The sequence below is a fragment of the Chiloscyllium plagiosum genome, chromosome 4 (assembly GCF_004010195.1).
Source record: "Chiloscyllium plagiosum isolate BGI_BamShark_2017 chromosome 4, ASM401019v2, whole genome shotgun sequence".
Taxonomy (NCBI): Eukaryota; Metazoa; Chordata; class Chondrichthyes; order Orectolobiformes; family Hemiscylliidae; genus Chiloscyllium; species Chiloscyllium plagiosum.
In genome coordinates this window covers 14,587,008-14,599,714 of record NC_057713.1, presented here as the reverse complement: position 1 = coordinate 14,599,714, position 12,707 = coordinate 14,587,008, and the positions used below count along the sequence as shown (strand labels likewise).

Here is a 12,707-nt window from a genome sequence, read left to right as displayed (position 1 = left end):
TCTGATGCTTTGGAGATATAACAGTTGAGAGGAGAACTGTCAAGCTCAACATGTAAACAGACTGCCTGAAAAATAGTTCTCTTAAAAAAGGTACCTTTTTGATCAGTAACTTGTGACACAGAAATTCCTCAGGAAAAAAAAAGACACAGGAAGATCCGAATAGAAGAACGAAAGCTGCCTGGTTTTGTAAATCTTAATTGGGAGTTTTATCAAACTAGTATTATAGCAGGGAAGGTAAAAGATAGGTTAGAGGCAGAAATGGTAAATAGTTGTTAGTTAATTATTCTCTGTTCTACTTTAAGAAATAAAGTTGTTAACTTTTCTTCAAATAATTCTTGGCCACTCGAAAGTTTTACACATTACTGCATGGGATAAATCTTTGCTGTATTGTTGATTTTAAACTAAGCAGAAGCGTTTACCCTAGGCAAAAGTGAGGACTGCAGATGCTGGAAATCAGAGTCTAAATTAGAGTGGTGCTGGAAAAGCACAGCAGGTCAGGCAGCATCCGAGGAGCAGGAAAATCGATGTTTTGGGCAAAAGCCCTTCATCAGGAATGAGGGCTTTTGCTCGAAATGTCGATTTTCCTGCTCCTTGGATGCTACCTGACCTTCTGTGCTTTTCTAGCACCACTCTAATCTAGAAGAGTTTACCCTGTCTTGTAATCAAGTTCATCAGTCTATAGTTCACTGGCTTTTCCTTACCACCTTTCTTAAATACTGGCACCACATTAGCCAACCTCCAGTCTTCTGGCACCTCACCTGTGGCTATCAATAATTCAAATATCTCAGCAGGGAGTCCAACACTCACTTCCTTAGCTTCCCACAGAGTTCTAGGGTACACCCAATCAGGTCCCAGGGATTTATTAGTCCAAGAACTCCCCACCTACGTTCGTGACACCACCCACGCCCTCCACCTCCTCCAGGATTTCCGCTTCCCCGGTCCCCAACGCCTCATCTTCACCATGGACATCCAGTCCCTGTACACCTCCATCCCCCATCACGAAGGACTCAAAGCACTCCGCTTCTTCCTTTCCCGCCGTACCACCCAGTACCCTTCCACCGACACCCTCCTTCGACTGACCGAACTGGTCCTCACCCTGAACAACTTTTCTTTCCAATCCTCCCACTTTCTCCAAACAAAAGGAGTAGCCATGGGCACCCGCAGGGCCCCAGCTATGCCTGCCTCTTCGTAGGGTATGTGGAACAATCCATCTTCCGCAAAAACACTGGCCGCACCCCCCCACCTTTTCCGTGAGAGAAACTTAAGAGACTCTTAGATAGGCACATGGAACAAAGTAAATGGAAGCATGTAGGTTAGTCTGATCTTAGAGAAGATAAATGGCACAACGTCGAGGGATGAAGGTCCGAACTGCATGCATTCCTGTAGCACTGTGAGCTCAAAAACTGCATGAAGTCATGTAAAACTCCGTTATCTCACTTTTAGATGAGAATCAATCTAAACATCATGGCATAGAGAGAGAACACAGGGAGGCAACACCGTCACCATATTGTCGAGCTCTTGTTAGCAGTTAACCTGAGAATGCAACTTTAAAAAAAAAGGTTTTGTGATTTTCATATGAAAGAAATTAAACTATCATGGTATTCTAACATATGAAAGGCTAACAATCAAATTTTCAATATATAATTTCAGTTACATCACACTGCAAATTTGTCCTATAAATTCTGTGTTAGGATTGAGCCCTCCACTATCACCTGATGAAGGAGCGATGCTGCGAAAGCTCGAGTGCTTCCAATGAAACCTGTTGGACTATCACCTGGTGTTGTGTGATTTTTAACTTTGTACACCCCATTCCCACACCAGCATCTTCAAATCAGGACTGTTCTTTGTTCTGTGCTCTATGAAAGTGCTCAAGTAGACTTGGACATTGAGGAAGATTTGAGACTTGGAGCAGGTCAGACTGGTCTTAGTGAAGGGCAAGGCCGGCTTAGGATGTGAATGGCCTGCCCCTGTTTCTGATGTTCTCCCATTCTGTTATTGGAAAGTTAGTTGGTGTTATTTTCCTTGAAGGTCTTTTACGGAATGTTGCAATCAGTGATACCAGCGGATTTTGTGAGCCGTCGCTGGGTGAGTTTTGGGGCCTGTATTCACAGTGAATCTGGGTCTCCAACATGAACAACAAATTACGCACAAGTTACAAAGAGGGGCAGCCATTGCTAGCAGGTTTGAGGGGTTGAATGGAATGCAGAAACATAGGACTGAGGAGCAGGAGTGGGTCATTAGAGAATTTGAGCCTTCTGGTGATGATAGGTAACTGCCAAGCTCTGCTTAAATTGTAAACTCTGATTCTTGATTGGTCGAGGCATTGTACTGATAAATGAATATTTGAGTTTGCCGTTTTCTTTCCTGAGGAAGGGCCTGTGCCCGAAACGTCGAATCTCCTGTTCCCTGGATGCTGCCTGACCTGCTGTGCTGTTCCAGCAATAAAGTTTCAACTTTGATCTCCAGCATCTGCAGACCTCACTTTCTCCCCAGGGATTTATCTACCTTTATAATATGGACATTTTTCAAGATGCTGCTATTTATTTCTCCATGTTGTTTATCTTCCAAAACCTTCTCCACAGTAAATACTATGCAAATTACTCATTTAGAATCTCCCTTATTTAGATTAGATTACAGTGTGGAAACAGGCCCTTCGGCCCAACAAGTCCACACCGACCCGCCGAAGCGAAACCCACCCATACCCCTACATTTACCCCTTACCTAACACTACGGGCAATTTAGTATGGCCAATTCACCTGACCCTGCACATCTTTGGATGGTGGGAGGAAACCGGAGCACCCGGAGGAAACCCACGCAGACACGGGGAGAACGTGCAAACTCCACACAGTCAGTCGCCTGAGGCGGGAATTGAACCCGGGTCTCTGGCGCTGTGAGGCAGCAGTGCTAACCTGCGGTTCCACACATAGATGGCCTTGTTGATTTGTGAGGGGCCCTATTCTCTCCCAAGTTACCCTTTTGTCCTTAACGTATTAGTAGAATCCCTTTGGATTCTCCTTAACCTTATTTGCCAAAGCTATCTCATGTCCCCTTTATGACCTCCTGATTTCCCTCTTAAGTATACTTGAATCACTTGATTTCTGCTGTCTGTACCTGACATACACTTCCTTCTTATTCTTGAACAAAACCTCAATTTCTCTAGCCAATCAGCATTCCCATACCTACTAGCCTTGCCCTTCACCCTACAGGATCATACTGTCTCTGGACTGTCCTTGTCTCATTTTTGAAGGCTTCCGGTTTTCCAGCCATCCCTTTACCTGTGAACATCCACACTCAATCAACTTTTGAAAGTTTTTGCCTTATATCGTCAAAATTGGCCTTCCTCCAATTTAGAACTTTGAGGCCAGTGATATAATTCTATTAATTCTAAAATAGTGATGGAAAAAGATAGACCAGATCTAAACGTTAATGTTGTAGATTGGAGGAAGGCCAATTTTGACATGTTCGAGTTTTCTGCTCCTCGGATGCTGCCTGACCTGCTGTGCTTTTCCAGTAACATACTCTCAACTCTGATCTCCAGCATCTGCAGACCTCACTGTCTCCTAGCATCTTACATTCAATCTGTTAATGTTCAATAGGAACCTCAGAATGTCCGCAGCACTTTGGTATGGAACCATAACCTCATCTTATCCAACTGAAGGTTCATTATAAACAATCACTCCCTCAATATCCACCAAAACAAAGAAGGTGGTCATCAACTTCAGGAAGCAGTGTGGAGGACACACCCCTGTCTGTATCAATGGTGCTGAGGTGGAGGTGGTTGACAGCTTCAAATTCCTAGGAGTAAATATCACCAACGATCTGTCGTGGTGTTTTCATGTTATTGATACAGTGAAAAAGGCACACAAATGCCTCTACTTCCTCAGAAGGCTAAGGACTTTCGGCATGTCCATTATGACCCTTACCAATTTTTATAAATGCATTATAGAAAGCTTCCTGTCTGGATGCATTACATATGCTCTGCCCAAGACAGCAAGAAATTACAGAGAGTTGTGAATGAGCCCAGTTTATCATGATAACCAACCTTCCTTCCATTTGCTCCACCTACACTTCCCATTGCCTTATGAAAACAGTCAAAAAATCAAAGACCCCGCCCACCCCTGTTATACTCTCTACCACCCTGTTCTATTGTGCAGAAGATATAAAAGTGTAAAGACATGTACCAACAGATTTAAGAATCACTAAATCCCCCACCATCAACACCCTTGGAGTTATCATTGATAAGAAACTCAACTGGACTCACCACATAAATGCAGTGGCTACAAGAGCAGGTCAGAGGCTAGGAATTTGGTGGAAAGTAACTCACCTCCTGACTCCAAAAGGCCTGTCCACAATCTCCAAGCACAAGTCAGGAATGTGATGGAATACTCCCCTCTTGCCTGGATGACAGTAGTCCACAACACTCAAGAAGCTTCACACCACCCAGAACAAAGCAGCCCACTTGATTGGCACTGCACCCTCAAGCAGCCATCAATGAATCTCAGTAGCAGCAATACATACTTTCCAAAAGATGCACTGAAGAAATTCATTAAAGATCTTCAGACAGTACCTTCCAAACCCATGACCACTTCCATCTAGGAGGACAAGGGCAATAGATACATGGGGACCACCACTTCAAATTTCCCTCTAAGCCACTCACCATCCTGATTTGGAAATAGATCACCATTCCTTCACTGTCATTGGGTCAAAATCCTGAAATTCTGTCCCTAATGTCATTGTGGGTCAACCCATAGTAGGTGGATTGCAGCAACTCAAGAAGAAAGCTCACCACCACCTTCTCAAGGGCAACTGGGGACGGGCAATAAATGCTGACCAGCCAGTGATGCCAACATCCAACAAAATGAATAAATTATATAAAAAAGCTTTTTTCCCTGCTGTTATAAGACTCATGAATATAAGGGTATAAATGTGTAGAATCACATATGGGTAAGATGATGGGTTGTCAAATTGGTAATGGGGTAAATTGGTTGAGAGCATAGAGTGGCAAGTGAAGAGGAAGTTGTATTGTGGATGGGTGGATGAACCAGTACCTGAGTAGTAGTCAGTTGTCTGGTGTGGAGGAATTGGGTGCCTGTGAGGGTGACAAGGAACATTGGATTTATTGAGTGGAGAGGCACTGTCACATGTCGTGTAGCCCTGGAGTCTGCATAAGAAAGTGGTTGGATCAGGTGCTTGGGGGATCAGTGTGAGTGGGTGAATGATGGGATCAGTTGTATAGTTAAACAGAAGTTTGAGCAGGTTTTAATTCTTCTAAGTTGTTCTGTATAACTACCAAGGTAAGTAGGTCACAATCCTCTAAGATTTCCAACTCAGAATTGGAAACTTTTTTTCAGAGGTGCCAGAAGCAGACTAGTTGCTGACTGAAAGTTTAAGCGTCCTGGGAAATTACATCGTTAGTGCTTTGGGACTTCCAATGTGTATCTTTCAAGGTATGTCTGAACTATTTGGAGACCGGAAGATCTTGACCATTATATCGGATGCTAAATTTTATGCACGAGAACTCTTTTTAGCTAAATCGGTGAATTAGCTAAATAGTTCATATGGTTTTCAGTGTGTTAAAATAAATCTGAAAATCCTGATGGGATGTGCTATTCTTCAAGTCTGAATTCTAAACAGTCATCTTTATTTGTGAAGTTTAGTACTATCTCTTCTAATTATTAAACTTCAATTTCTTGAACGAACAATAATTCATTTAAGTTAAGATGTTATTTATTATCGTTAAATGCTGTCATACCTGGTGCATTAGAGTGTTTATGCACTTCTTCTGGTAGTTCTTCTGTCTCTTCACATTCAATTGCAATGTGACCTAACGAAGAGAGAGTGGAGGAGATATCAATAAGCTTAAAGTGTGCACCATACATTTGCTTCATTTTCATTACTCTTTTGAAGAGTCACTGAATTGATCTCAAATTGCTTTCATGGTAAACATTGCAAACATCGGAATATAGAAGTGAAAATAGTTGCTTGTTCCCTGAAGAAATAAAACAATTAAATAAATGGATAATACTCTCACGTCTGTTACTCCATTCTTCTTCAAGATAGAATAAGATTTTAAATATTTACAAAGAAGGTGCATAGAGTTTTGCACCACTAAATTCCATGTTTTTGGGTAATCAAACTGAAACAGTTCACAGCCACATTTTTCTTTCAAATAAATTACAAACTCTGGCATTTACAGCTTTACAAGAATTGAAACATTGCATTGCGTGTCAATTAAGCAGGAAGATCAATCTCTAACTAAAATATTTTAGAGAATTTTTGTGTTCTTGGAAAAGTGTTTCTTGAGTTAACAGTCTATTTACTTTTACAGGATTCTGGGTAGGAGTAGAGACATTACAGAGAAGGGAAGTGGACATGGATAAGTATTGGAAAAGATTGAAATTCTGAAACAAGTCAGAAACTCTCGACTTTCTTAATAATAATCCATGATTTTTGAATAACTTTTGAGATATTTTTAGAAATTTCCAAATATTTTCCACACTTTCCAAGATCTGCATAAATCCTGGAAAGCATTAATAAATTAACTATTTTCAAATATGCAGTATCTCCTTTCCAAATTATTATTTATTTAGGATATCTAGTTGGTCTGACGGGTCTGTTTCCATGCTGTATATTTTTACGACTCTATGACAACTAATCTCAGCTTTTACTGTTGCAAATGCACGGCGGTTTTCATGATTAATATATAGAATATATAGAATACAACTAGATCTCTCCCCCTCCTCCTACCTCACTGCACGTCCTTCTCCCCTACCAGAATGATTTCAATATCTGAGATCTGATTTTACCTCTCACTATTAAGAAGAACATCAGGTTGGAAGGCATTGGCACAACCAAATGTGCATGGGGAGCCAAATCCAGCAACTCCATTTCAATTTGTAACTTTATTTGTAACTTAAGATAACTCATACTATTAGTTTTATGAATGTTATTTTTACAATGTTGCAGGGCATGTCTCACATAGATTTAAAAAATGCAATGTTATCACCATAGTCCACGAAGAATCAGATATGTCTTTTTCCATTAGAGAGAGACAATTTGTTATGTATAGCTTGAGGGTAACCACTTCACAAGTGTAGGGTAAGGCACAGAGACAGGCCTCAATGAACCAAAACAGCTGGTACAGAGATTGAACCCATGTTGTTAGCTTTATTACTATACCACACTTGAATGCTCAGGACAACTAAACTAACTGCCCCATGAACTAACAAACAACTGCACCAAAATTACCTCCTGTTTCTTTTTTACTGTGTTCCCATCTTTTCCGTTTATTTTTCTCCTTTCTTTTTAATACCGATTTTGAATCTTTCATCCAGGTCTGATAAATGAACTGTAAGAGAAAAGTTCATACCTCTTCAACAGACTTAAAATAACCCCATTTAGTGCATAACCACACAACAAAGAAAAACAAGTGACATTCAGAAACTCACCACAGCTCAAGCAGATTAAAACATGTATGATGTTGGATTCAAAACACAAATGAAATGTACAGATAATTAGTTGGAACAGTCAGGCATTAGGCTAGACTTTGTTGTATGTTTTGGTTATTAACAATTAACCATTGACCATAGTGCTGTACTAGTATACAAAAATCAGGCACTCTAATGACATCAATTTAAAATCCACTGTGATAGTTCTATTACTGATTTGTGAGAATCTCACTTGCCTCTCAACTGGTGACAATTGTTCCAAGGAAAAATACTTATGGCAAATGCAATCTTTATCTTGTTAAGAATGATTACACGGCACAAAACCAACATTAGTTTAGAAATTTCATCCTAAGAAGCCACAGAATGCAAAGAAATCTAATATATTAGGGATCATCCAATGCGATTAGGATTTATCTTTGAAATTAGTATTGGAACATTCCAAATTGAATTTAATTTTTCCATATTGGCATTGAGAGACTTGATGCTGATGCCCGTTGTTTAAATAAAAAAAAAATTGATTAAAACTTTAAATATATTTTGGAAATTCAAACAAACTTTTGCAGCCAATGAGAGAGATTCCTGTCAACACGTTCATTGATTACTGCCATTGTGGCTGACACACTCTGTAAAGGCTATCTCAATTGCCATTTATTGAAGTCTACTTCAAATGCAGCAGTAGAGTAGTTCTATATCACTTTGGCCAGGTTTTTATTTTGAAATACCAAATACAGCACTATGCAAGTATAAATTAACCAATCATTAAATAAGTGATAGAGGGAGAAGAAAAACCACAAGATTTGTTTGCTACTTTCTAGCAATTGTTAGTTCATTAGAATCATAATTAGTGATTAGTTTAAATGATTTTTCAGTAGTATTAATTTATTTAAAATCAGCTGTAAGCATTTGTCTCTGTGGTGACTTTTAATGCCACATAAAAATCCCATCTATTCAGCAGTGCAACAATTCTCTTTTTGTTATTGTTTTACTCCCATGGTGCCAGTAGTGGACAAACACATGCATGCAAAGCAAGAACAACAGAAGCATGAAAGAAAATCAGCATTGGCTTAAAGCAAGCATAAAAGAAAGCATGCATATAATGTTGTACAGAAGCAAAATGTTTCCGAGCTGTTTTCCAGCAGAACTGGTGTACAGAACAACCAACACAAAAATACACAAACTCAATTAGCATTTAGATATTCTCAGTTTGAATCTTTCAATTTTAATCCATAATTTCAGTTTCCTTTGTTTTCTCTGAATATTAATGTTAGGATCAACTCCAAACCACAAGATTCTGATTTGTGTATTTACAGCCCATAAAAAGCATGATCCTTGAATATGAAAATACTTTCAAGGAATTTAAATGTATTTACTTTAATTAATAATAGGCTGTTAATAACACAATCAGCATTGCATCACTGAACTGAGCCTCTAGCCTGTGGAAAAAATGTCTTGAATGCACAAAGCAACATACCTCAATAAGCAACAACTTCAGAAAATTCCTCAGATCAATTTTGTTTGTTTCAAATTTGTTAAATAGTTTCAGGTATCCAAAGTGTGTCAACTATCAAACTCTTTATTTAATTTGGAGCAATCCTAATGAAAGATAACTAAACATGCAACTAAAAGCTAGTTACAATAAGGCAGAATGGTTTTGGTATAAGAGGAAGGTACAGTACAACCCCACCAATTGGCAATCTCAGGAGATGGAAAGAGCCAGATGTTATATGTATTTTTAATGGAAACACAGATAGTAGTTGGTCATTTCATCAACGCTTCCAAACTCTACAGAAATTTTCAACTGCACTATAAACATTGCAGGAAAAGAATTCATTCAAAATACAATTAAACCAAATTCATCTAAGAGTTGTCAACTGGTTGGGATTTACTGTACTAAATGTGTTGGCATACTACACAATGAGGCATAAGCATTCCACACACTCATGAAACATCTGAGAAATACCTTTATAGCTCTGACTATCAACTGAAGTATTGTTTTTGGAAGTTTTAGAATAGACTTTGGCAAGGCTATAATGGCTGAAGCAAATTTCCGAACTGCTCTCTACAGAGAAGGATAAAGCAAGGCAACTGTTAGTAGAAAGGAGGTCCCTAAAACTTAAGTTTTTTGAAAACGAATTCAAGTCAATATTTTAAAGTTTTACATTCATTCAGAAGTTATTTATCTTTGAAATTTACATAAGTTAATTGAAATGACTAAAACCAATGTGATTTTCTACAAAAAGACCTAAAGGAAATCTGAGTTTCCAAATTAACTAGCTTAAAATAAAAGCTTGTATTTATGTAGCTTCTCACATTTGAGACAAATTTTGATTAAGAATAATATAGGGACAATGACATTGGGAAAAAAAGAGAGTTAAACAGAAAAACTATGGCGAATGGAAGGCATATATGAAAAATATTTTATACTAAGCTTCTTGCATCAGTTAACGAGACAGTGAGCGGTCAGCATGGACAAGTTGGACCGAAAGGTCTGTTTCTGTGTTGTACATCTCCATGACTCTATGACTATAACTCTATAATCACGCTCAATGGACAAGGAAGTTTAGAGTGAAAATAGGGTGAGCCTTCACTGGAGGTTTGAACATCTGCAAAATTGTTCTTGATGGTGGAATGGTTGAATCTTTACTTGTGATATTTCTAGTAAATTGTTTCAACTAGTTCAGGTATAGTGTAAAATAGCTCTTTTTTTTTGCATATCAAAATCCTTGGTGTTCTTTTCTTAAAAGTACATTGGCAGACTTTTTTGGATATATTTAGAAATGACAACATTCTGCCATGATATCTGGATTGTTTGAGTCCAATTATTGATAACATTCTCTTCTTGCACTACAGATCCTGTCAAACATTAAGGGTTGAGGCGATACTCAGCATTTGCTTAAGAAGTCTTTCTCGGTCTTTTATCTGTACTGGTACCTTCTAAGAGATACAGGTTCTATGGTGGATGGCCGATAGAGGGGTCAGGTTAATTAGTGCTTCAGGAGTTATATATTGGTGGTAATTGTTGGTTCAGCTTTCCAGTTTGAGTGTCTCCCGGCAGGCAAGGGGGAGGCAGTTGCACTCAGAAGAAGCAGTGGTCACAAAACAGATAGTCTCAATTTTGGACTCTAATATTTCAATAGTGATGTGGTTTCTTAAGATTGTTGTTGGACTTTAGTAGTTACAACATTTTCAAAAATTGATAGACAGTTAATGAATTGAATATTAATAAAACACTTTCTGAAATATGTGATGTTATGTTGTATGTCAAATTAAAACCAAGTAAACAATTACAAAGATGTAAACACTCAAATGTAATTATTTAATTTTAAATTCTATTTCAATAAAATGTTTGTCTGTTTACAAATAGTCTTAAATGTGCTCTATATTTTTCTGTTTTGATGTTCACAAATATTTTAGCAACAATTACACCCCTGAATGCAGACCTTTAATTAACAAATATGAAAAGTAGCCAAATTTCAAGAAAATATAAGGACAATAATTTGATGATACCCTCAGACAAAAATGCCAGCCTCAGATCATCAGCAATAATCAGTTTCTACATTATAGAAAAAGTTCACATGTCATTTAATTTATCAAACCCACAGAGATCTCAATGATTTGTATAAACGTTTGTTCACTTAACCTTAAACATTGGCAAACAGAAACAAAAAAGTTACCAGAATGTTACAGTAATTATGCATGACAAAGCATGAAGAATAAAATCAATAAGTAAAAATATATAGCAATATAACTTAATGCATTTGCAGATTCTTGACAAAATCCTGCTTCATATCTGATGCATCTCTGCAGCGATTTATGTCAAATTATTTCAGTTGTTCAAGCCAATTCAAAAGCATTGCCACAAACATGATGTAAGCAATTATTATATTTCTTCTTCATATATTATGATCATGAAAATAGAGTTTGAGTTGAAACTTTATTTTTCATGTTTTGATGTGGGAAGAAGACATTCTTACATCTCAGTCAATCTGCGAAACTGGGTGCAGTAAAAGGCAAACAGTTATCATGAGCAAATGGCATTTCTAATTCAAGGATAGAAAAGAACAGAATATGCACTTGTACATTACTACAGATCTTCTAACAGCTCTTTGCATAAGCATCACATTCATTTTCAGTTAAATGTATGGAAATTTAAAAGTGGCTGGCAAATAACTAATCTATATTTAATAGTTAAGTGCCAGTAACATGATTTGATTATATATAACAGAAATGCATAAATCATGTACAAAGCATTTCTCTTTTCAATTCGGATCTGTTATCAAACAGTCCTGCACTCTGGACAGATAAGGCTACTATAAAAAGTCATAGGCAAAAATCCCATCTACAGCTACATATACTGACATAATGAATCATTTCCCTAGCATCACAGGTGCCCATCTTCAATCAACTTAATTTATTCAAAATTGTAGTAAGAAGTGGCTGAACACAATGAATGTGACAGCATAAGTCACAGCAACATCCCATTGTGATACTGAAGACTTGTGCTCCAGTATCCCTAGCCAAAGAATTCCAGTATAGTCATAAAAATCAGTGTATCTATCCAACAATATGGAAAATTGTTCAGGTGTATCTTGTCTTTAAAATGCTAAACAAATCAAATCCAGTTAATGCTATGGCATTAGTTTATTCTCAAGTCTCAGCAAGTTGCTGAAAGGTGTCATCAACAATGCTATCAAGTAACATTTATGCAGCTAATGATCCGCATCCATGTTGGGTATCGGACTAGTCACACTACCATACATCAGGAGCATCTCAGAACTGACAGCCAGACTACTGCGACCCCTAGGACTCATAACGGCACACAAACCAACAGCCACGCTCAGACAACAACTCACCAGAACGAAGGACCCGATACCCAACATGAGCAAAACTAATGTAGTGTACAAAATACCATGCAAGGACTGCACAAAACACTATATAGGACAAACAGGAAGACAGCTAACAATCCGCATACATGAACATCAACTAGCCACGAAACGACACCACCAGCTATCCCTAGTAGCCACACACACAGACAACAAGCAACATGAATTTGACTGGGACAACACTACTATCATAGGGCAAGCCAGACAGAGAACAGCCAGGGAATTCCTAGAGGCATGAGCTGAAAATGTGTTGCTGGTAAAGCGCAGCAGGTCAGGCAGCATCCGGGGAACAGGAGAATCGACGTTTCGGGCATAAGCCCTCCTGAAGAAGGGCTTATGCCCGAAACGTCGATTCTCCTGTTCCCTGGATGCTGCC

The 12,707-nt window shown here is 38.3% G+C and overlaps 1 protein-coding gene across 1 annotated transcript in view; it reads right to left on the bottom strand.

Moving 5' to 3' along the window:
* Positions 1–12,707, bottom strand: part of LOC122548766 (piezo-type mechanosensitive ion channel component 2) — a 746,345-nt gene that overhangs the window by 105,779 nt on the left and 627,859 nt on the right. Inside the window, exons 35-37 of the mRNA XM_043687533.1 lie at positions 9,409–9,507; positions 7,249–7,348; positions 5,753–5,824 (exon numbers count right to left, since the gene is read on the bottom strand). Coding sequence (XP_043543468.1) covers positions 5,753–5,824; positions 7,249–7,348; positions 9,409–9,507 — 271 coding nt within the window. The remainder of the gene's footprint in view (positions 1–5,752; positions 5,825–7,248; positions 7,349–9,408; positions 9,508–12,707) is intronic.